Here is a 25,910-nt window from a genome sequence, read left to right on the forward strand (position 1 = left end):
ACACAGACACACACATACACACACACACACACACACACACACACACACACCTGGTTTTGTCTTCCTCAGGGGTGCTTAGTACTTCAGGAGTCATTCTTTTCCCACATTCCAGGGCCTTCAGTCTCTCACCTGAAAAAAAGATGAACTAATGACAGCCTCTATAGGAGCAGCATTCACTGCCCCACTGGCTAAAACCAAGAACAGAGATTTCTGTGGCATTTCCCACAATCAAAGTAGCTTTATTCATTCCTGACTGATGCAGTGGTAGCATGATCCTCATAAGGCAAGGGTGTGTCTTGTGACTTCCGGAGCTTCAGGCTGGTGAAAGGGCAGGCAGCACTTTCCCAGCACACTGGCCAAAGCCAACACGGTAGCCGTCCCCCTGGCAGTGACCTGAAACACAGTAGGGGTGGGATCAGCCACATCACTGGGGGCTTCCTGAATACAGCCCCAGGTAGTTGCAGGACCAGATATCATGGGAGGCTAATCAGGCCAGAGGTAGGCTTGCATGTCAGCATGACATTCATACGTGAACCTCCCTGGAGCATAGGAGCCAAGCCCAGGCCCACCACACAGTTACAGATCCCCAGAAGAAGTGCCACACTCCACAGACCTTCTTTCTGGGGTTCTCAGCCATCCACATGGGTCTAGATTAAAGGTCTATATCTATAAATGAGCCCAGGGTCATACTCCATGAGTTTTAAAGCCTAGTTTCTCCACCCACAGGCTCTGTGACCCTGCATCTCTTAAGATCTCAGATTCCTCATCTGTGACTGGATCTAACGTCCACTTCATTTTACAGGCCTGCTATAAGGATGATGTGTGTAGAAAACTCTGAGGACAGGGCCTGGTCCATGTGAGGACCCTCTTAGTGTTATCTAGGTGATAGAGCAATGTGTTTCCTCAGAACTTAGTCTCCCCTTCAAAGAGGAACAGCAGTCCATCCTCCAAGGTCATAGGGGTTGGATTCAATGTTTGGGTAACATTTAAAGTAAAGATCCTTAAATATGATTTATTCTATTCCATTCTTCGTCAACAGGTGTGAGGCTAAGTAAGGTAGGGAGAAGCCTGTCTCTGTCTTAAAGGAAGGTCTATTTAGTGGGAGCATCAGGACCAGACAAGATATGGGGGATAAATGTGTACTGGCAGAACATCATGGTAAGAAGGGTGCAGAGAGAAAGAAATGTGTGAGCCAGGCTTTGATGAGTGAGGAGTTCACCAAACAGGCATGGCATGCATTGGTTAGTTCTGCTCTATAAGGCTGTCATGATGGCACCACCATAAGAAGACAGTAACAAAGGCCTCCAAGAAGCCATCTTAAGAGAGGTTGAGTCAGTCTTGGTGAAAATGAACAGGCAGAAGTTTTCTGTAGGGTAGTGACAGATCAAGTTAATACAGATTTTTAAAACTCCTTCAATGGAGTTACTTTTCTAGATCCTGAGGCTCATGGAGGCTGGAGGGTGGGCTGGGGCAGCATGAAGTATACAGTGCCCCATGGCCAAGGGAGGACAAACCAGGACACGTGTGGATTCTGTTTCCCACAACCACATAGAAAAGAATTCTCCTTGGCCTCTGTGGTAAACCATCAAGGACACAATGAGGCTCTGTCTCAGCCCCAGGGTCCCCTTTCCCAGGGCTGACAGCTGCCTGGACAGGACTATATTTTAGACAAAGCTTATTCAGGTCCTGTCATACTGACATTAAACAGCCAATCCACCTCCCCCCTCCTCCCTCATTTCCACATCAACACTTCAAAAGGTACTTTCACCCAGTCCACAGGACCACAACAAGAACCTGGGTTGACTGGCAGGCATTGAAGCAATACCAGACAAAACTGGCATGCAGCGGTTGGAATACATGTTTGACATACAGGGGTCTAGCCTTAGAGAGAGCAGTTTACAACAGGAACCGTATCCTGCCTTTGCCATCTGTGTGATCTACCATGATTCACCTCCCTTATTCTCTCCTAGCTTTTTTTTTTTTTTCCACTTTGCAAAACTGGGACAATGACACATTTCCAAAAGGCTTGGGTGAGTAAAAACTGAAGTGGAAATAGAAATACCTCTAACACAGCTGTGCTCTGTAGACATCTAATAAATACAGCCAGCCTTTGGCATCTCCAGAGGAAGGTCCTGAACAGGTTGCATATGGCCTACACACAAGGCCTCAATACTGGTAATCATCTACGTGTGACTTATAATGCCTAAGGCCAGCCAATGGGCCTTTCTCAGGGGCCTCTGGAAGGAGTGCAGCCTCCTCACTGCCTGTATATCAGATTTCTGCCTCCAGCACTGTAAGATAAGACCATTGAGCTCATGAGCCCTTATCACAGCATAACAGGACATGGACAGGAGCCCTTGGCTAGGTATGGGAGCTGATAGGGATGCTGCTGACTAGAATGACACTGAGTGAACTGCTGGCAGAGGACAGAGGTGACTGCCTGTGTGACAGAGGAGGCTGAACTAGGCTGCGCAGGGCTGAGGCTGAGGGTCCACAGGCTCTAAGGAATGTGGTCCTATGATAGAGGTTCTGTGGTAGGAGGCTAAGTGGGACCACACAGAATCGCATGCCAAGTGGATAGACTATATGAGGCAGCAGAGGGGTACTGCGAGAGGATCTTTGGCAGGATAGGAGCAGTGTGGAGCAAGCCTAAGGATCCTGTGGGCAGGACTGACGGGTCTACTGTGGAGGCTTTGTGAGAGATCCAGCTGGGCATCAGTGGGATATGTAGAGTATGCCAACTGCACAGAGATATTCATCAGACCATAAGGAAATGGGTCCAAGGTTCCAGTTCACAGGGTAGACTATTGGTACCAGGACCACATCAAGGAAGTATGGGGAACCAAAAGATACACAAGAGGAAATGGGTTGTAGTGGGCTGAGAGGAGAGTGGGTGGGAATGTAGGAGATGGTTATAGGCCTGGCAGAGGAATGCCCCTCAGAGAGGATCCCATCAAAGAAAGGTTAAGATGCCGAGCTCTCTGGAAACAGCTGTGTAAAACAACAGAGAGCAAGAAGACCTGGGTACACATCATCACTAACCCAAGTATTTTAGTTGAAACATATACTGCATGCTTTAGATGGCCTGAAGATGAGAAGAGTTGGGACTCTACAGGTCACTTGCCTGGAGGTGAAAAGAATTGGGATCAGTTGCCTAGAGGGGAAATCAGACTTGCTTATTCACTGTCTAAAGTGCCAATCTCACTGTGTACCCTGTACAACACAGTCCACTGATGATACAGCAGTGTGAGCCAGTGTCCTCATCTCTGGAGTTTCAGGATACCCTCCATGGGTAGGGTCCCAATGCACATCTGTTGAGGGCAAAACTGTTGATATTATCCTATAGATCTTTTACCAACTTGGCCTTATCAAAGTGAGACCAACTGAGTCTCAGAATGTTGAGTACCACAATGATCACACTGTGGGTGAGTCCCTGGGAGGTCACTGGAATGTTTCTGATTCCAAGAAGTGGTCTTGGGACCAAGACAGTGCCTTCCTTGCTATTAATAAATGTTTAGAAGGCAGAATGGTAACAAAAGATACAAGGTCCCCAACCTCCTGGAAAGGGGCTGCTGAGACCTCCAGGCACTACCTCATGCCCTCCCTGACGCCAGTTCCAGGTCAGACCCTGGCCATTGTTTCAGACATAGTCCAGAAAACACAGGCCCAACCATAACTGGGTAACTGCTGGGGCAGGAGAAGGAATACAAATGGATTCCCCTGTGTAGACACTAAGACTTGAAGTCCCCAGGAGCCCAGGCTCTAGCCCAGGACATATCATAGAAACACAGAATCCAGGAAGGGCTGTGAGTACAAAGGAGACAGATTGTTCCAGTGTCAGATGGGTACTCTTGGCCTACGGGGCTTGGTGGCTCACACCTGTTATGATGACTTCATCGCCGTCCAGCAGGAAGGTCCTGGTCTGCCCCTGCTCCACATCGATGGCCTTTGTTCCCTTCCAGGACAGTTCCAGCATGGAGCCAAAGCTTTCAGGGTCCTTTATAAGAAGAAAGGGGGAAGCTGGCATGTATTTATATCTTGGTGATATGTCAGCTATAGTGTGGACAGTGCAGTGAGTACTGGGGGCCCATTAAAATTTTGGAGGCTACTTTGGACATCCTGATGACAGGCTGTGCCTTCATTCTTCCTATAAGCATGCTAGCTATTCAGGGTCCTGTGCCTATAGTGTACCAGAGGCCCACTTACTCTATAGGCTGAAGCTCAGAACCCCAGACAGTGTCATGTCCCACATTCTGCCACTGGCATGAAACTGTCACCTCCTAGTCAACATGGCCAGGGACTCACAGTGAAGCTAACCTATTCACCCCCCACTCCAACACCATTGTTTCCAAAGTTGGGCACCCCTCCCAGGCTCATGGTAGCTCAGGGGCAGATGAGAAGGATGCAGCTGTGAAGTCTCCTCATCCTGAGGGTGGGGGACAGAGGATTAGGTAGAGTGACTGCTGCTTTCTGGGGAGACAGAGTCAAGCTCTGGTTCTCACACAGGTCTCTCTTGGTCTATGTGTAGCAGGGAAGCACTCTATCCACCCCCACCCCCACCCCCAGTTTCCCAATTCGCCTATCTTTGGTTTGGTAACCCACATGGGTGGTTTGAGACTCACTGATCCACTGATGGTTCCAGAAGCCAAGAGGTCCCCAGGTCTCAGGTTGCATCCATTAACAGAGTGGTGTGTGAGTTGCTGCAGCATGGTCCAGTACATGTGCTGGGGGCAGGAACACAGTAGGACATGTGTGGGCATCCCGCTTTCTGGGAAGGATTTAGTTAGGCTGCTGCATGCCTGTCCTCCCCATTCCACACATACTCGTAATTTATGCTTGCCTCATTTTAATTGAGATTTTGCCTCCTCTAGTCCTTCTAGATGACCTGCTGCCTACCTGCTGAGGTTGTAGCCCACCTTGTCCACCAGCTTTAACCTCATTTCCTTTGGAACCTCATCTCTCCAACAATCTTTCCCAAGATGCCTGAAATCTGGGCCTGCTCAGCCCTCAGGCCTATATGTTCATGGCCACCTCAAGCTTGGGAGTTCTCAGAGGCATTCCTGGTAGAGAGTCCTTCCTGCAGTACCAAGACCTGGCTGACAACCCTCCAGCCTAGGCCTTGGAGTTGACCCTAGCCCTGAAAGCGGAAATGATTTGAGCAGAAGGTCAGAGCAAGATGGCAATGAGAGGGTTGGAGGTGAGGCCAAGGCTCCTGTGCGTGAAACACTCAGATGCCCAAGCCTCCAGGATGACAAAACTTCCCGGGTCTCCCTCTACAGCCATGCAGGCAGGCCCTCAGAAGTGGGTTCTTCCCTCAGTTCCTCCTCAAGCTCCTTACTTCTTTTATCTAGAAGGAATGCTATGCAAAACAAATGCATCCGTTCATAGAGTCTTCAAGTAGCCAATGATGAACATTTGCAGAGGTTCCCAGCTGCATTAACCAGTAGGAAAACAGAAGAAGGAAAGTCACAATGCCCCCGAATGGCTGAGTTGAAAAGGCACACACTACATGTTGTCTACACATGCAGCAGCAAGATTTCTTAGATATCACTAGTGGGAGTGTCCACGTGCCGGCTAATCTTAGTTGCCGACTTGATTTAACCCGTAACCACCTGAGGAAGAAGCCACTATGAAGGCCTGTCCAGATTCAGTTGGCCTGTGGACACGCCTGTGAGGGATTCTCTTGATAGGGTTAGTGGAGGTGGAAGGACACACCCTAAATTTGGAGGAAAGCATTTCATGGGCTGGGTTCTGGATGGGATGTAAGGTAAGAGGGACTGGGCATAAAGATTTGGTTCTGTTTCTTGACTGTGGCTGTGATGTGACCAGCTGCTTCAGGCTCCTGCTGCTATGACTCAAACTCAAACTGTGAGCTCAATGAAACCCGTAAATTGCTTTTGCCATGACATTTTATAGCAGCAACAGAAAAGTAACCAGATCATTCCACTTGGATAAACATTTTGGAAAATTATTCAAAAGTATCCCTAGGCTGAATTATACACTCTGCTTTGTGGTATGTATATTTGTGAATGTACATGTGTGCACGGGCCTACCCTCTGTCTGCCCCTCTGTCTCTGTCTCTCTCTATCTATCTCTGTCTCTCTCTGTCTCTCTCTGTCTTTCTCTCCCTCTCTCCCTCTCTCTCTATCTGTATGTGTGTATGTGTGTACACAGCAGTTGTATTCCTGGATATATATATATATATATATATATATATATATATATATATATATCCCAAAAAATGTGCACATATGTACTCCAAGAGATGTGTACTAGAATGCTGACAGTAATTCAAGGACAGCTAAAATATAAAAGCAACCAAATGGCCATCACCCATTGTGGAGCTGGCAGTGTAGTATCCTATAAGCAATGAGACAAACAAGCTCCCACTGCAAACAATGTGGCGGAACCTCACAAATCCAGCATTGCAACCATGAAGCCTAGCAGAATAGATATACACTATAACAATCCCATATAAAACTAATCAACAGACAAAGTCAGTGTGTGGCAACAGAAGCAAGGAGATGTGGCCTACATTAGGGAAGTGAAGGCATGGCTGAAAAGAGGCAGCAACCCACTGAGGGCTGGGAATTCCCCTTTCTGACATGAGTCAGACTGAATGCAGAGGTATACTTTCTCGTGAAAACTCCTGAGTGTCTTCATTTATGATTTTGGCATTTGCGATTCTGTACAGTATCTGTACATGTGTCTTCTGTTGTTTCAATAAAAGCTTGTCTTTTGATGCACTTAAGAATACATACTTCTCTAGCAGAGAACCCAAGGTAGTTTGTCAACGCCTGTGCCAGATGTCTCATAACCCCCATAACATCAACTGCAGGAATCGGTCTTTTCTGGACATGCATATGTGCACATGCAAACACAATTTAAAAACTAATAAATACTTGGAAAATGTTTGCTTAAAAAAATAAGTGGGCTGCCATGATGTCTCTGTTAGTAAAGCTTGCTGCACAGGCAGCAGAAGGACCCACATTTTACTGAAACCTGTGGCCCACATAAAAATCTGAGTGCAGTGTGTGCCTATAATCTCAGCACTAAGGAGGCGGCGACATGAGGACCCCTGAGACTTGCTCCAGATTCAATGTCAGATCTTGTTTCAAAAAAAAAAAAATGTGCAGAGTGGCTGAGGAAAACACCCCCTGTCAACTTCAGGCCCCTCCCCCATGTGCACAGAGACAGCACTTTCATCGTCCCAGACGATCAGGACATAGGATTCAGAGGCTTGGCCTTCACAGGATAGGAAGTGCACCCAGAAAACTTTGACCACCTCTTGTAGCAGCTTCTGTCTTGAGGGGTCCTGTGATGCAGGCTTCCAGGCTGATGTGTCATTCCACTCCCAGAGGAATAGAATATCTCCTATTCCTGTCACGTTCTTCCCTTCCACAAAGCAGTCTGATGGCCTCCAAACTCACCTTAAAGTTAGACCTGCAGATGGTAGCCGCCTGGCTCATTCCTTCTCCTGTCAGAAATTGAGAAGTAATACTTATACAGATTTAGTCCTGCTGACCAGGAAGAAAACTGCTTCCAGCTCTCTCATGAACATGACACCTGCCCCTTCCTAGTTACAGGTTCTGTTCAGGATCAGTTTCCTTAATCATCACCATCATCTATAAAACCAAAGCTGTAGTTTCCCTGTTTCACAGATGACAAACTAAGGTATTGTTTGGTACTTGCCCAAGCTCCAAAGCTGGACAAGAGTAGAGCTGAGACCTTCACCACGGCCTGCGTAGTAGGCCCCTCACATCACAGCTTGGCCTGTAAAGCCAGCCCCTCACACCACAGCTTAGTTGCAGACTAGCTCAGTGGAGGTAGGCCATCAACATGGCTCCCTAGTCTGCCCAGGATATGGCTCACGATCAAGCCCTACTTCTCATTCTCATGAGCCCGTGAGATCAGGCTTTTAAACAGGTGTTTAAAGAAATGTACCACATATCTGGGTTACAGTGTAAGGTAGGTGGCAGTGATAGAGGTAGACGCTGGCTAGAAGGTTGCAGAGTCCAACACAGGGTGGAGGACAAGGCCTCCCCTGTAGGACAATGCATCCCAACTGGAGGATGGCCCTCACACTCTTCTTTCTTTACAAGAGCCCCACACAGCCTCCAGGCTGGAACAGGTGCCTCTAGTTCCACCCAGCAATGCTCAGGATCCGCTGGGGCAATGGAGCCTGGCTGTGCCTGCCTGCTGAGCCTAGGCAATACCACTCACCCATCACATACCTTTCAAAGAGACAGACAGGTTGATATCAAATGTGTAGGGCTGGCTGTGGCAGAGATATGGCAAGGGCTTGGGGTCCTAAAAGGCAAGAGCACATCAAAGCTGTAGCTGTCAGTGGGGGCTGAGTTCCCAGCAGCCTCTGCTCTCCAATACAGAGTGTGACATATGGCAGCAGTGACAGATGTGAACTGGAGAAGTCCTGTACACTGCCCTTGGTCAGAAGGTCACACATGCCACACTTGAGAAAATAAGCTGATGGGTGAATGTACAGAGAAATAGGTTAGAGATCACAGGAAGTAACAATGCTTCAGGAAGCTGAGGGAGGATAGACTTGGGAGGGGGACAATGAGAGGTCAGAGATTGGCCACAGAACCTGTAAGGAAAAGCTAGGACAATAGTGAGGGCAAGGTGGATGCCCTGGAAGGCAGAGTCCCTGGCAGCAGTGAAGCTGGCAGCCATCTTTGGTGCTGGAACAGCTGGGAAGGCCATTGATGTCCAGGCAGAGTGCTGCACATTGAACAAACAGTGTTGTTCCAAAATACAACACAAAAATCATTTAGCAGGACATAAGATAACTCTGGGTAGTCTGAACGACTATGCGTTTTTAATGGTGACAGTGTGACCAGTGATGCTTGTGGGGAGTACAGCTCCTTCCCAGTGTACTAAGGGTTAAATTAGAAACTACTTTAGAGAAAACCCTGCTGATTCGTTGGGAAGGGGCAGGAATGGTGACAGCTGTACTTAAACAGTCCTTGGGAAGGATGGAGGCAGTCAGCATCCAATCATCTCTGTGAAGATAGAGCTGGGCGAAGGACTGTGAAGGAGGATGGGGACCATTAAAGCAGGAGCCCAACAGGTCCTGGGTGGCCAGAAGATGAGAAGGACAGTGGAGGGACAGAGACAAAGAGGAGGGAGACCACCAGAGGGGAGACGTGGGTGCTGTGGTGGGAAGTGTTGGGGAAGATCCAAGGAGACAGAATGGAACTGCAGGGACTTTTATGAAGAACCAATTTGCAGGGGAAAGTCCCAAGAGTGTTCATGCATAAAATGACATGGATGGGTGAGGGAGAAAGTGCAGCAGTACACAGCTGGTGAGACAATGCCAGGGAGAGTGTGGGGAGGGAAGGCAGGGAGCCAGGAGCAGAGCAGAGCCCTCTGGAGATTTAGACCCAGAGATGTGGGAGGACCAGATAGGTCATTTACCAGAGCCGTGTTTGAGAGAAGTTAGGGCCTTCAAGGCATTGGCCATAAGAGCTGGGTGACTGTAATGAAGGGGTGGGATATTGCACTGGGAACCCTGTTGGACACACACACACACACACACACACACACACACACACACACACACACACCTTTTCCCTTATAGCCTCTATTCCAAAATGCATTCTGCAAATTAGACTCTAGAGGGAGCCATTGCACAAAACAAAATGCAGGATCCACCAAGCATCACCATGTCTCAGTATCAGAGGGCAACAGGAAAGGGCGGAAGCCGGAACTTAGAGCAGAGTTTTCAGCAGAAGGGTGCTTACCTGCTTTGGGTTTGGCACCACAAAGGGCATGAGGGCATCCATAGGCACCACCCACGGGGAGATTGTGGTTCCAAAGCTTTTCCCCAGGAATGGCCCAAGTGGGACGTACTCCCATTGCTGGATGTCTCGTGCTATGAAAAGACAGCAAGCTTAGGTCTCACCGTGGCTTACAGACTCACTCCAAGCTGCTTCCTGTCCTTGACCTACATGGACCTCTCTACATGGCTCTGGCCAACCAGATCTCCCAGGGAACAAACAGAAAGGTATTCAGTATGAAGACAGAGGTCCTTGGAGGTGCTGTGCTAGGGAACAATGAAGGATGACAGGACAGTCCCTACCAAGGGCCTGAATGGGGGAAGGCCCTCTCCTGAGATTTCTGGACCCACTTCCTCTTACACATGGTATCAGGGTGTAGAGCTGGGACTCAGATGCTGGGCTGATGAATAGTAAGGCTCAATTCAGCCACTGACTAAAATCCCTCCATGTACAGCTCTTCATCAGCAGCTGATGGTGCTGGCAACAGTGAGTGGAGTGTGTAGGGCTTGATAAAGCTTTAGGTTCTGTCAGCTCCATCCTTCCACTTATGAGAAAGCTACTCAGGGAAGCTGTGACTGCCCCACACCCACAGAGTCAGAAGTCTGCATGGTATCACCCCTGTAGTACTTAGGCCTCCTGTCCCATACCCAACTCCTGTGTGTGCCCCTAAGAACAGAACATCAGAGGAAGCTGGGCCACCAGGCATTACCGCTCCAGTCGTTCATGAGGACCATCCCGAAAATGTGTTCATGGGCTTTGGAAATGGGGATTGGCTCTCCGAATCTGTTCCCAGGGCCTACGAAGAAAGCCTGCCATGGAGAAAGTTGGTAAGAATCTAGATGACCCGATGCTCTGGGTCACTGTGGCTTACAGAGCAAAGGGAAAATATTTTCAAAGTTCAACCAGGGACTAGGGCTGCCTGAGGACCTGGCATTACTTCCCTGGGTCTCTAAGGTGGGAAGTCTACTCACATGAGCCCTTTCCCCCCTAGCCCCAGGGCACCCCAGGCCTTTCTGATTCTTCCTCTGTATTCCAGGCTCCATACCCTCACATCTGACAGTATATGACACTTGTAAAGAATGAAAACATCAGGGGTGCTCATTCCAGGAGGATTGACAAGTTGACTTCACAGCCCTACCTATCCCAAAAGGAATGGCATCTGTCCAATAGCCATGGACCAAGAGAACATCTAGCAATCATGTCTAAGGGAAACTAAGTGCGGGGGAGAAGGAATTCCTTGAGCAGTACAGAATCATCTACGTTCATGGCTAGGGTCACTGTTTTATTTGTCCTTGAGATAGGGTTTAAACAGTGCAAAATCTTCAAGATACACACACACACACACACACACACACACACACACACAGAGAGAGAGAGAGAGAGAGAGAGAGAGAGGGAGAGAGAGAGAGAGAGAGAGAGAGAGCTGAGGGCACCGAGGCATGAAGGACCCCATCTCTTTCAAATTCAGGGGATCTCCACCTCATTTCTCACAACTACATATGAGTCTTCAGCACTCTCAAAATAAAGTGCTTAATTTAAATAAAGAGTGGAGCCTTAGTGTGGGTCTTTCTAAAGTGATAGAGGCCCTGCCACCGGGCCTTGATGCTTGCTGTTCATGTGACATTGTATAAAATCACCATGAATGTGACAGAAAAAAGGTGGACCGGTGCTCCCACAAGATGCAACAAGCTGGGTTTTCATAGTCTCTGGCTACAACACTCACCATATTTTACCTCTTTCTGTTAAAGATAGCTGACATAGTGTTGGCTCAACAACACTGTATTCCCCAACAACAGCTACAACTTAGGTATGAATGAGGCTTTTCTAACACTTGTTAGAATTGCCCTCCTGCAGTTAGGGAACCACAATGGACCTCCACTTGGGAGGCATTGTAAATAATAAAAGTAGTTCAAATGTGGAAAATATGTGGAGAAAAAAAACCAAAAATATAGCATGTTTTTATAGCATGAGACCTGAAACACGAAGACAGGGAGCCTGGTGTGACCTCAACTGGGGACAAATGTGTGTATCAGGAGACTCAAATTTTCCACTTCTCTGTGTGGCAATGACTTGTGTTAATATTTGGGTTGCAAATAAGTTTCAGCAAGTGGGAGAATTCACAAACACAGAATCTGAAGAAAGAACATCAACTGCATTCAGTGGTCACATGGGGACATGGGCTGCTATTTGTGGCCAAACAGGTGTGAAGTGCCGCCCCAGAAAGAGAGCTTTACTGCCACAGCGCTTTGTAGATCCCATTCAACAAAATTCCACACAGAACTCACCATTTCCAACTCCATGTCTAAGAGTCTGCAGGCACCATACACAGGAGGCTTTGCTGGAAAGATGGCAGATAAAAGCAACCATCAATACCAGGCTACAGAGCTCATAGCAATAGAGAGTGGAATTAGGGTACTGGAGTCACTTACAGTTATCAGGTCTCATCTGCCCCATGGGTCTTCGAATCGGGGTTCCAGATACCACAATGGAGGAAGCTCGGCCATGGTATCCCACAGGTAAGTGGAGCCTGATAAAGGAGGTGGTGATAGTGAACTGAACTTCAGAAAGAGACAGAGTGGATGTACACTCACTATTCAAAAATTAAAACATGTCCCCAAGTGTCCACTGATAGATGAATGGAGAAAACAAATGTGGTCTATCACACAGGGGTGGGGCGGAGTGGGGGGGGGGGAAATGATTCAGCTTTAAGGAGAAAAGGGGAAGGTCACACATGCAATCACAGCACTCAGAAGACAGAGGCAGGAGTACCAGCAGTGTAAGGCCAGCCTCCTACACATTGTAAGTTCTAGGCCAACCAGAGCTAGCTATACAGTGAGGAGGAGGAGGGGGAGGATGACGAGGAAGAGGAAGAGGAAAAGGAAGAAGAGGAGGAGGAAGAGCTGGAGGAACAGGAAGAGGAGGAGGGACAACTAAAGAACCCAGGCTTCTTTGATCAGACAGTGCTCTGCTGCTTCCTTTGTGGACTCTGCCCATCTCTAATTAAACAAAACAAAACAAAACAAACAAACAAACAAAAACCCTGGGAATAAATCGTAAAGCTCAGAGCAAATAGGTATCCAAGGCTGGGGAAAACTGTTAGAAGATACTTGTAAAACAAGAATATGGAGAGGAAATAAAAGAGTTTTTCCAAATATCAAAATAAGTACAGCGAGGCTAGGGGTGGTCTTAGATGAGCACACAGACCTGTGTGGGTGAGAAGACAGCATGTGGTGAATACCTATGGTTATTTGAATGAAGCAAGAGGTTAGGCCTGCAGTACACCGAGTGGCAACTCCACAAAAGATCTGTCCATACCCTAACCCCCAAGAAGATGTAGAAATAATCTTTTTAGATGTAACTAGTACCCCAGGATCATCTCAGCATCCATATATCCTAGAGTGTCCTTGTACAAGGTAGAAGACATGGAGAAGAAGAAACAGTCGTATGAAGATAGAAACAGATGGGAGTGATACAGCCACAAGGACTGTCCACGGCACCAGAAAAATGGACAACAGGGTCACACTTGCCGGACACAGCAGGCTGGGTCGGTCTCCAGGCTCCTGCTTAAGGTGGGTGGATTTAACAGACTGCTGCTCTGCACAGGTTCAGGCTGTGTTTATCCCCAGCCAATCAGAAACTGTTTGCATGACTTCAGGGAAAATGACCCAGCAGACTATCTAGCCTCAAAGGAGCTGGCTGTCATCAGGATGCCAGATCAGCAGGATGCCTCTACCAAATGTCAGGGATCAGAATGTGAGGAGCAAGTCTGGATGAGGAAATGGGACCCTACCTTCATCTGAACCAAACTGAGGGGCCTCAATCTTTGACCTGGATTTCCTTAACATCAGGGTGGAACACGGTGTGACCTTTTGTTTCCCAGATGCACATATTCTTTATTACAGAGATAATACTTGAACTCTAAAATGCTTGAACGTAATTTAGATTTCTGACCCTTTTTTTTTTCTGAATGCTAGCGCAATAGTAGCAGAACAGTAATAGGCAGGCTGCCAATAAAAGGATCTAGGGGGAATCGAGCATTGCAGGGGGTCGAATCCCCATGACTGTTCTCCAGGGGAGAGCTGAAAGGACAATTCCACAGGCCGGTGATAGGCTGGATAGCCTAGGACCTCAAACTCATGCTGAGGGAACCAAAAGCCAGGCCTGCTCTTTCTAGAGGACGCAACATCATCAGTTTTGTTTTTTCCCTAGGCTACTTTGACCAAACAGGGTCTTTGCTGCTGGGAAAAACATACTGTAGAGAAGAGCCGACTTTGAATTTATCCCAGCATCTGGTCTAGGACATACCAATTTGGCAACAGCGCATTCTCCTTGCCTCTGAACATAATGCCAACATTGGTGGCATGCTGCCGAGAAGAGTAGAAGTCCGTGTAGTCTCCTGCAGAGGGAACACCCCAAACAGCCATTGACCTAGATGGAGGAACCCCGGGTCCAAAAGCAGGGGCTCAAACCATTCTTCAAGATTCAAGGACCCCTTAACACAGGAAAAAAAAGTAAGTTCATAGTTTCTGAATCAGACAGTGAGATTTAAATATGAAGTAGCTGCCAGTACCCTCCTCTCATTTTGTACCACTTATCATAGATGGCCAGAAAAATGGACAATAGTGTCAGACTTGCAGGACAACGCAGACTGAGCTGGTCTCTGGATTCCTCCTTAAGGTGGATGGATATGACAGATTGTGTCCCTGAGCTGTGAACGTCACACGCATAACCCTTGCCACACCTTTGTTTAATATATGCCTGCTCCTTAGCCTCATTTCTCCCATTTTTCTGTTGGTTTAAATCCTGGCAAGTCTAAGGCTCCATTACTGAACCCTTCTTTGGGGTGGGCCTCACTGTGTTCTAGTTCCATGTGTGCAGACTTTTGCTCAATTGTCACCATTCTGGGCCATCCTGCTTCAGCCCTCGTGTCATGTGACTGGCCCTTAGCACCAAGAACAAAGCATCTTGTCTTTGTACTTGAACTTGTCTATCAATGTCTGTTGATTTTGATGAGCTGAATGTGGAGGTTCATGGACACCAGGTATCTCCTCTCTCATATGTAAGTTACTAAGTTCTACTAGAAAATTCACTTAGGATAGTTCTTCCTAAACCTTCTGCACCCACCCACAAAGCAAAGCTGGGTACTCCAACCCCAGTGCTTGGGCTAGAAGTGGAAGTAGCAGAATAAGGAGAGGAAACACAGTCTGGGAGACAACTAAGCAAGAGGCGGACAGCCTGAGCTGTGCTCACTCCTTCCCACCTCCAGTCCTGTGGAGAGAGGTAACAGTGAAGATATTTATCACAAGAATAATCATATCCATAACAGTAGAAACAAGAAGTCACAGCATCGGTTAGCTGGAAAGGATGAAGAATCCCTAGCAAACAACTGGTTTGCCATGAAAACACACAACACAGTCCTATAGAGAAGCAAGAGATGAGGCCATGCTCAAACCCACGTTCCACCTAGCTGTTGACCACTAGCACTTCTGGAAGGCTTTGCTAAACAGAGAAACTTGTTCAAAAAAACCCATTCTCCCAGGGCAAAGCTATACAGTTCTCAGATCACAGGTGCTCAGGTCAGAACAGAGGCTTCTCCTCAGAGCTGACACACAAGGATGAGGCAGACTATGCCTGCTTCAGGCTGTGAAGCTGTACTGACAGAAACCTGCTGATTTAGTCAAACCAAATGCCTGGCCAAATATGTACATGGGCTCCCTGTGGCACTCCTCAAAACACCCTCTCAGCTCAAAGTGCTTACCTCATAATCTTCTGGGAAGATGAAGCGAACTGCTGCACGGGTATCCGTGTCGCTAGTCACAGACTTAGGCTGCCGCACTGGGAGATCAGGCTTGTGACAACTGAGCCAAGGCTCACTATTTGACAAGCTTGGTCATGTTGGCATCAGCTGGCAGTCCTAGATTTCTTGATCTGTGTTCTCTCCACCAAGATATGAGGTTTCAATGCATCTGTCTAGCCATCTAGGCCCACTAATCTACTCAGGTTGGCACAGCAAGGAAATAGGACTCACCTATGGTAGCAGGAAGGTGCATTGTCGCAGAAGCCTGGGAGGTGAATGCACTGAAACAGAATCAGGGGCACCATCCAGTCTTCCAGGCCCAGACACCTCCCACCAGTATGCAACCCAGATGTAGAGATGGAGGAAGTTGGCCTGACTGTACCAGGACAGGCAGCCAGACAGCCAAGCAGTCCTAGGGAACTGGGCACTACCAATTACCCGGGCCTATTTCCCTCTGACATGACACTCTTTCCCCATGTATTCTCACCGCTGCCGAAGCTCCTTGTCATCTCTGAGCCGGGCTTGGCTGGCAGACAGTAAGTTCTGTAAGGATGCTCTTGCCTCCTTCCATGCAGCTTGACCCAGACCCATGAAGTTATTGAGAGTTGTCTAAGACCAAAACAGGAATAGAGGAGGTTGTGTTTGAGAAAATCCCTAGGCCATCCCTCCTGCCAGCCTGACTTTTCTCCATCCATTCACGAGTTGGGAACTTTGTTTACATTTTGTCCTCCGGCATAGAGCTGGAGACAGCTGTCATCTTCCTTGATGTCCCATCCATTCCCGGATATGCATCTCACAATCAATGCTCACAAGCTATTATGCAGACAGCAACTCATGAACTGTACAAGTCCCACTTATCTAGCAATAACACGGACTCTGTGGCAGAGGGTGGCCAGGAGGACTAGCAGGGAGGATTCGTGCAGAGCTCCTGAACAGAAGAGGTACTTGGTAAATACCACAATTATCTCTGTCTGTGTTTCAGGAAAAAGGAGATCCTAAGAGCTGAGCTGTGACAAGGGAGGAAAGTTATATCCATACCACACAGACATGGTAGACTAGCTGGCTGCCCCCAGGCACAACTGCATACCTGTATCTGTAAGTGGCCATCTTACACAGACACACAAGCAAGGCTGGATTCCCCAGGCGTGTGCCCTTAAAGGACTGGGCAGCCATCACCCATGGAGATGGAAGCCAGGATGAGTGTCTCAAGCTGTACCCCAATCTATACCACAAGGCTCATGGCTCCCTTTCTCAAGGTTTTCCTAGACCTCAAAAGACTGAAACATGAACATCCCTGTATATAAAGGAACCAGGGTGACAGAACATCCTCACCTCATAGACAATTTGGAGAGACCCAATGGACTCAGGAGCTCACATTCTGCTGAGAGGCCACCCTAAGGTGTCAAAGCTACCTCCTGCCACCTATGTGTCTTGGAACAGCTCCCACTTATGCAGGGATAACTGGTAACTAAGAAAGTACCATCTCACTTGCAGTAGGTGGTGAAACAGAGACAATCCATGATACAATGTCCCACCTCATCGAAGACATGTTGATGTTTGGAAAGGGCAGGTCCGGTAAAGAGGTGTTTAATGACACTCAGGTCCAAGATCTGGTCACCGATGGCTACACCAATCCGTGGCTTTGGCTAGGAGAAGAATGACAGCCAGTTCTGACAGGCACAGCACATTTACTATAACAGCAAATACTTAGGGACTCATGGTTTCCTTTGAGACAACCCTTATAAACCTTATATAAATCTTATAAAGAGAGAACAGCTAGGCGGTGGTGGTGCACACCTTTAATCCCCCAGCACTTGGGAGGCAGAGGCAGGCATATTTCTGAGTTCGAGGCTAGCCTGGTCTACAAAGTGAGTTCCAGGACAGCCAGGGCTACGCAAAGAAACCCTGTCTCGACAAAACCAAAAAAAAATAAAAATAAAGAGAGAGAGAGAGAGAGAGAGAGAGGGGGGGGGGAGGAGAGGAGAGGAGAGGAGAGGAGAGGAGAGGAGAGAGAACGAGAACAGAGGACAAGAAAGCAAGCAGAGCTGCGATCTCCAATCATGAGTTGCTCATCACCTTACCAAGAACCTGAATCTCTTTTCTTTTCTTTTTATTCTTTGTTTTTTTTTGTTGTTGTTGTTTTTTTTTTTGTTTTTTGTTTTTTTTGTTTTTTTTTTTTTGTTTTTTTTTTTTTTTTTTTTTTTTTTTTTTTTTTTTTTTGGAGACAGGGGGCTTCTCTGTGTAGCCCTGGCTATCCTGGAACTCACTCTGTAGACCAGGCTGGCTGGCCTCAAACTCAGAAATCCACCTGCCTCTGCCTCCCAAGTGCTGGGATTAAAGGCGTACGCCACCACGCCCACCACCTGAATCTCTCTCTTTTCATGCTGGGCCCAGGGCTTTGCTCAGGGCCATTCTCTTATGAAGCAGAGCAGTGAGTGTTCCACATGTAGTAACATGGAGGATCAGCTCTGTGGTAGCTTGAATGCAGCTCAGGTTGTAGGGAACTGCAGAAGTCACAGTGCTCAGATCACATGAATGATGGATTTCTTTTATGCCCTGTAAGAGCTCTGCATGGGTTCAGATAATTACAGAGGCCCAAATATCTTGTCAAAGCTGGTCTCTGACCTCACAGCACCGAGCATGTTAGAAGATTTCACCTCCTGGAACTGTCCTAAGCCAGGCTTCCCTGGCACCTGAAGCAGCAGTTTTGCCATATTCTAGGAGATCCACGAGAGTTGAGAGGTGGAATTCTTGGCTGTGTCTGTCTCCGGTGCCTGCTCCTTTCAGTGGGCTAAGACAAGTAGCTACATGGCAGCCACCAGGGGTTAGGGATAGACCAAGGCCACATAATCCTTAGAAGCTTCCCTGGAGAACCTGTATGTTCTCATCTCTGCAATTCCCTGGGCCTCTGTTTCTCCATTCTGCTTCAAAGATCAGAAAGGTAAGTGGATTCAAGTGAGGGATCCACTCAGGTGATGTTCAGGAAAGACCCAGAGGCAATCATCCTATGACTTGCTGAATGCAAGGAGGAACCTTTCTCAGTGTGTCCTCTCTGACCTGATCATAGGCATTATCTGCCTAGTTATATGTGAACAAGGCCTAGCAATTGTATTAAGTCATTTTAGTGCTTTGTAAGCTCCAAGGGAGGAAATTAATGGGTAGTCTTACCCAGCTCAATGCCTATAAATCATGACAATAGCTGGAATACCAAGATATCCACAATGCTGTAATAGTGGCACTTGCATTCTGAGGGTAACCAACAGCTGTCTAATTGGACTCAAGGCCTGTGCTCAACAGGAGAGAATTCAAGCCTGTTACTGTAAAAACCTAGCCAGCTGCCCAATGTTGGAGAGATAATACAGACCCAAGAGGAGAACCTCCTACTGCCATTTTCCTAAACCAATTAAATATACATATCTCTCACCTATCAAAGAAACTTTTTTTTTTCAACAGATGAAATGTAAGAAAAAAAATCATCCTGGGGTGCCCAGCCCCAAGACATAGCTGTAACACTCCTAAAGCTCAGGGAAAATCACCCAAGAGGGAACAGAAAGAATGTAAGAGCCCGAGGCTAGGGACGCCTGTTGATAGGTCACATTCCCTAGACATGTCCAGGAAAATGTACCTAGAAACTCTCAAATTATTATTACGAATAAAAAAGAAACGGCACGGTGGCACACACCTTTAATCCCAGCACTTAGGATACAGAGGCAGGCAATCTCTGAGTTCAAGGTAAACCTGGTCTACAGATTTAGTTCCATGACAGCCAGGGCTACACAGGGAAACCCTGTCTCAACAACAACAACAACAACAACAACCCCCAAAACCCACCACTACCATCAAGTCCCCCAAATAAAACCAAGATAGTAATGGTGATGATGTATGATGTCTAAAAAGTCTCTAACTATTGAAGGACAGTAACTTCAGATTCCCCTGGGAAAGCAACCCACTTACTACCTAGTCCAGTTCTCTCAACGTGCCTGACTGCACAAATGTCCCTGCCTAACCCACTGGAATTCCCAGAAAAGGCTGAGAGCATGTCTGCTGAGGGCAAAGTATCAGAAGAGGCCAGAGGGAGTATTCTACTTCCACAAGGCGGTTGGTTGGCTCAGGTTAAGGCTCCACACACCTCAAACGTGGAAAGGACAACAAGTTAACTCTGTGTCCTTGCAACATCTAGTCATGCCTGGTGGTTGTGAAAGCATTACCTGACTCTTCTGACCAAGGCAATCTGCACAGGCAGGATATGAAAGGACAACAGATGTGGAGAAAGCTATACACTGCCAGGAACCACTTCCTTTCTTTCTTCCTTTTGCTGGTGCATGCCAGCCAAGTACTTTAGAACAATGCTACCTGTCTGTACTGGCAAAGATATTCATACTCCTTTTATGGTGCAAACAGTTCCTACACACAAAGCTGAATCAACACTATAAACAAGCAAAATAAATAAAACAAAAACAAACAAACAACCCTCCCCCCAAAAGCTCAAGCAGAAAATAGCACAAACATTTCAGAGTGATATGCGTTGCCCACCCAAGGATAGGATAGATAACTCAGCTCCACTAAACCATTTGCAAAGATTTCTTTCAAGTCAGACTATGTGTACAAGTCAAAGTTCATTTCTCCTGCCCCATGAGACCTGTGGTTAGTTCAGTGAATGCCTAGCAGTTCACTCTAGAGCAGAAAGAATTTAGGTTAGAGGTAAAAGAAGCCTGTGTCTTAGACCGAAGTTTCTAGGCCAGGAAGTGCTCAGAGGAGTTGCTCGAAATTATGGGAGTCAGCTGGTACTTTCGAGGTTACAGGGTTAAGGACTAAGCAGTGAAGTGAACGACCACCCGCGTTTTGTAAGGAAATTATGCGTCCGTTTTTGGGTCACAATCGCTTAGGCCTGCTGCCCAGGCAGGGGTGATAGCTCCCATTTCTCTATGCTCTGGTTCTTGCACAGGCCCATATATACCCACATATACTTAATTTCCGTAACGTGCACAGCTATGGGTCCTGAGCGGCACTGTAGCCACAGGCGCTCTCCCCGAGGCTCTGGAGAAACTGACCAGAACTCCCACCTCCCGGCTCCCGAGCCCAAAAATCGATGCTCACGTTGCTTTGAGTGGAGAAAACACCATAGGGCAGGTTTTGGATGGGAAAGTCGGAGTCCTCGGCCACTGGAATAAAGGACATGCTGACGAGCACCGGGCAGCAGAGCCCACGGCGGGTAGGGGGTTGGCTAACGGGACTATGCTTAGGGCAAGGATCAGACTAGCCGAGGGCCTTTAGATTCAGGGACCGCCCCGAACCCCGGGCTGCCCTTCCTCCAGCCAATACCCGGTACCACCTGGCACACACCCCTACCCGCCCCACTGGGACCGCCTCCCCACCCTAGTGATTCTTTTAGCACCCGCCCCGGAACCGCCCCACACCCTTCCCTCCTTCCCTACCCTGGGTCCACCCTCCGTACTATCCAGCACCCGCCCCGGGCCACCCCATTCCCACGCCTCTCGACTGTTCCGCATCCTTCCTGGCCAGCCCCTGCCTTGGAACCACCCGGTACCCGCCCTGAGACCACCCCGTTTTCTTCTCGGGCGACCTCTACGAGTCCAGGACCGCCTCATCGGTCTGGATATACAAGACATTCTCCTCATCCTCCCTAGATGTGCCCGGAGCCCTGGGATCTTCCCGCCTTCGCCCCGCCCCAGATGTGCCCGGAGTCCTGGGGTCACCCCACCCTCATCCTGCCCCCGAGATCCCGTCGTGTCCACGCCCTGCCTTTCCCCCTCACCCCACCCCCCCCCATCTCCATCCCGGAACTGTCAGACCGTTCCGCCCCTATGTCTAAACCTCCCCCTTCCGGGTCCAGCACCTGGATCCAGGTATTGGTCTCACCTAAAATGCCCAAGACCCAAAGCCCCGCCCCAGTAGGTGCTTTATTTCCATAATCTCTGAGGCCTCGCCCTTTTGCAAAACCGCCCAGCCTCCCTTATGAGCCAAGCTTTTTCCCTGACCCCACCTCCAGAATGCAAATTGGGATCCACCCAGTGACCCCATTCTTTTGTCTGGGACTGCCTCTGGCTCCTGTGGTGTCACTGGATACTGCAGAGGATTTGTCCCCAGTTCATCTGCCTGTGTAGCCTTGCTCAGTCAGGGTCCAGAGACCTTGCCCTGAGCACTGGTGAAAGATGGAGTTGGAGCCAGCGTCTAGAAGTGTGACACGCCTGCGTTAACGTCTTGGTGTTCTGCCTGTGCTTTCTTCCGTACAGTACTAGTGGGGAAGGGGGTCTACTTCACAGTAGAAACAAGAATTCGATTAGTTAATGATAGTTGACTTCCAAATGAAAGAGCGGGAGGAAGACCTATGGACTCTGGGACCAGAGATGTTAGAAGTTTGGCTAGTTACTGACTAGAAACGTGGGCGTCCATGATAAAGTGAGATCTCACGGGAGTACCCCGCAGACTGGGGCCGTGTTCGTGCAAATGCTTCAGAAACACAATCTGATAAAATAAAAACGGGTTATTTAAATTCTTTTTTGTATTGTGGAGACATGACTTATGGCCTAAACTGTGATCTATTTTAGAGAAAGCTCTGCTGAGAATTTGTGCTTTCTGGCTGTTGGAGGGTGTAATGTTTAATATTGTCAACTTCACTATCATATTTAGAATCACCATGGAATCACATCTCCACGTGTCTGTGTGTTTCCAAAAGGTTAAATGAATGTATGCAGCATCACCTCTTGGACTGGAGGCCTTGAATAAATGATAGGAACATGGAGTTGGATAGCTGTATTCATCTTCTTCTGCTTCCAGGCTGTGATTTAGTGTGATCAGCCTTCTCCCCAACCCTGCGTCATGCCCTCCTAGTTCCCTTCCCTAGTATGGAGGGCCTGTATCGCCTCAAACTATAAGCTTAATCTTTCCACCCTTAAATACTTCTTGTCAAGTATTTGGTCACAGCAATGAGAGTAGTAATGAATACAGATGGAATATTCTGGAGATGTTTGTTAGGTTGGTTTAATCTAAATTGAACTCTAAATCTACTTTATTGAGTTTTAGTCTGTATGACCTACCTACTGATGAGAATGGCGTAGCAAAATCACCCAAGATAATTGTATTGGAATCTGTTCTTATTAAATCATTGGTGTTTGTTTTATAAAACGGAGAGCTCTATCCAAACTTTAGTGCATGCTTATGATTGTTATATTTATGATTTTTATTAATCTGTAAAGTAATCTTTTTATTAACAAGTAGTGCCTTAGTCTTTTCTAGTTTTGGTTTGACATCTACTTTATCAATTATCAGAATAGCAAAGTCTACTTCTATTCATTTGGTAAACTGAGTGGTGCCAGACAGGTATATTTCTTGAAAACAAGAGACAGTTGAATCTTGTTTTTTAGTCCCATCAACAAGTATACCTCTTTGAACTGAGAAAGATGATTTACTTTAGGTAATTGCTATAATCATTATTATTATTTGTTTTTTGGAGTCAAGGTTCTCCTTGTGGTGCTGAGGCTGCTCTGGAACTCACTAAGTAGTCCAGGCTAGTTTCAAAGTTGTGGCTACCTTTCTACGGGCATCATCATGCCTAACAATTCAGGCTATTATTGAGGCATACTAATGCCTATAAATTTTGTAGTGTTTTTTCTGATAGGTTGGGGTGTTCATTTTTCCCCATTTGAATTCGGAGTTTGCTTACTTACTGTGTTGGGCACAATAGATAGTTCCCTAGTTCTCCTTTGCTAACATATTCCTCTCATGAAATTTATTCTTTACTGTGTTTGGCTTGCTTCTTTCACTCTGTGTTCAGGATTCTCCAAGTATACTCTGTAGTGCTGCTGGCTTAGTGGTCATTAATTGCTATTATTTGTCCTTGTCTGAAATGACCATATTCTCCCATCAGTTTTAAAAGATAGTTTTGATAGGTTAGCAGTTATTTAATTCAGGATTTGAAATCTCTCATTCCATGCTTTTCTGACTTTCCAGGTTTTCTGTTGAGAGGGTCTGATGTTATTTTGATACATTTGTTTTTGTAGCTTGATACTTTTTTCTTCTTTCAGTGTTGTTTCTTTTGTACTTTTGTACATTGTATAATGAATTTCTCAGGGCAATGCCCCTTGCATTTGTTTTTCATGTAGTATCAATTTTTTTCCCTGTAATTTCATTAAGCACATTCTCTGTGTTTTTAGTTACTTCAGACCCTTCCACCCCATGGATTCTTAGATTTGGTTTCTTATTTACCAGAGTTCTTGTAAGTTGTGTCATGTTTTACCTCTTTTCTTCCTTCCTTCCTTCCTTCCTTCCTTCCTTCCTTCCTTCCTTTTTCTTTCTCTCTCTTCCACCCTCCCTTTTTTCTTTCTTTCTCCTCTCTCTCTCTCTCTCTCTCTCTCTCTCTCTCTCTCTCTCTCTCTCTCTCTCTTTCAGCATTTCTTTAATCCCAGCACTTGGGAGGTAGAGGCAGGTGGATCTCTGTCAGTTTGAAACCAGCTTGGTTTATGTAGTGAGTTTTAGGCCAGTCATGGCTACATAGTGAGATTCTATCTCAAAACAAACAAAACTCTCAATTCTCTTGCTGAATTTCTTATCCATTTTGTTTACTTTTTCATCTCTGTTGCTGACTCTTCTCCCGGTCCTGGAAGCATTCCCTTCCTTCATCTGGTTATCTGTATACTCCCTGAAGACATTAACCATTTTTCACTTGTAAACTCTTCAAACCTTCATCCAGATTTTACCTACTCCCGTCCCCCATGTATATATGTGTATGGCGGTCTCATGTAATCCTTGTTGGTTGGCCTCAAACTTACTATGTATCTGAGGGTTCTCTTGAATTCTTGATCCTCCAAAGTCCACCTTCCGAATTTTGAGGTTACAGGTGTGTACCACCAAGTCTGGGAATGTGGTGCTGGGGGGATAAAGGGCAAGTGGTCTACCAACTGAACTATGTTGTCAGCCCATCAACTCAAAATTACCCTACTAGATTCTAGAAGTGTCACCTGTAAGTCTGCTTTGTTTTATGAAAGGTTCAAGGTTTATATCTGTACTCATTTTTGCTGTCTGAATGCCTAGTCACCTCTTACTGCTGGTTGAGAAGGCCCTTCATCAAAGGGTCTTTCTCTCCTCTGTGAGACCAGTTTATTATGGTATGTTAATGTATTTCTGTTGCCAGTGTGAGTCTTCTTTATGGAATCAGTGTGGTTAAATTTTGGAGTCTGTGTCAATTTTCACCTTGCGGGTTTTTTTTTTAATTAGTTATTCTGGACCTGTTTAATCATACTGATCCAAAATTTAACTTGCTGGGATTACTGGGATTGCACTGAGTTTACCAAGCAGAGTGGAGAAGAACAGACTGAGTCTCCCCAGCACTGACTATGGACCAGCTCTCCTGTTCTCTTCATCTTTGATTTCTCATTAGTTTTTTAATTTTTTTCCTGACATAATTCTTACACTTACCTTTACTTAGACCCACAACTAAGTATCTTTTTTGAAGGTAAAGCAAACTTAATTCTTTATTCAAAATGTTCACGCTGGTATGAATACTGACATGTTTATATAATCTTAACATAGTTGCTTCTAGTTACCAGAGTTATGCTATTTCTTTTAGATTTTTCTAGATAGATGGCATGTGAAATGCAAATGAATGCAGGTTCTCTCTTCCTTCCCAATATGAGCTTTTCCTAGTATAAAAAATAAGCAATATGAAATAGTATGGAAGGATGGAACACTTTTACTTGTGCTTCAGAGGTTAAGTATCCATTTTTAATATATTAGGAGGTTTGGGATACAGTTTCCCTTTTCTTTTAATCTATAAAGTTTCTTTATATTCCTAGGATTTTTTTTTCTAATCATGAATGGTTGTTGGATTTTTCTATCTATATTAATATAATGATGATTTTCTTAGATTGATGTGGTATCAGAAAGACATCTAGCCCTGTAGACCAAGAATAAATCCTGCCTCATTATGGTATATACTTAAGTATATGGTATATACTTTTAGGTTCAAAGTTTTGTTAAGGACTTTTGCACTAGCATTTATGAGAAGTAGCTGTCTGGTATCTCACAATGTATTTGACAGAATACTAAATATATTCTCTCAGAGCTGGGGAGATGTCTCAGTGGATAAGGACACTTGCTGCCCTTAAACAGAACCTGAATTTGGTTCCTTGTAATTCCACTTCCAGAGGACCTGATGCCCTCCTCTGACCTCTGCAGGTAGTAGGCTGCAATGAGGTGATGTATGGTTTGTGTGTTCTGGGCCCAGGGAGTGCCACTGCTAGGTGTGGCCCTGTTGGAGTAGGTGTATCAGTGTGGGTGTGGGTTTTAAGACCCTCATC

At 46.6% G+C, this 25,910-nt stretch overlaps 1 protein-coding gene across 1 annotated transcript; it reads right to left on the bottom strand.

The window, feature by feature from the left end:
• Positions 1-207: 207 nt before the first annotated feature.
• Positions 208-20,991, bottom strand: Fah (fumarylacetoacetate hydrolase). Its single transcript, NM_010176.4, has 14 exons — positions 20,692-20,991; positions 17,130-17,240; positions 16,082-16,203; positions 15,826-15,875; positions 14,103-14,193; positions 12,227-12,324; positions 12,083-12,135; positions 10,507-10,606; positions 9,762-9,892; positions 8,235-8,310; positions 7,431-7,477; positions 4,623-4,724; positions 3,880-3,997; positions 208-393 (listed from the first exon to the last, which is right to left on the bottom strand). The coding sequence occupies exons 1-14, from the start codon at positions 20,770-20,772 to the stop codon at positions 314-316; spliced, it is 1,260 nt and encodes a 419-aa protein (NP_034306.2). The 5' UTR covers positions 20,773-20,991; the 3' UTR covers positions 208-313.
• Between the last annotated feature and the right edge of the window lie 4,919 nt (positions 20,992-25,910).

The sequence above is a fragment of the Mus musculus genome, chromosome 7 (assembly GCF_000001635.26).
Source record: "Mus musculus strain C57BL/6J chromosome 7, GRCm38.p6 C57BL/6J".
Classification (NCBI taxonomy): Eukaryota; Metazoa; Chordata; class Mammalia; order Rodentia; family Muridae; genus Mus; species Mus musculus.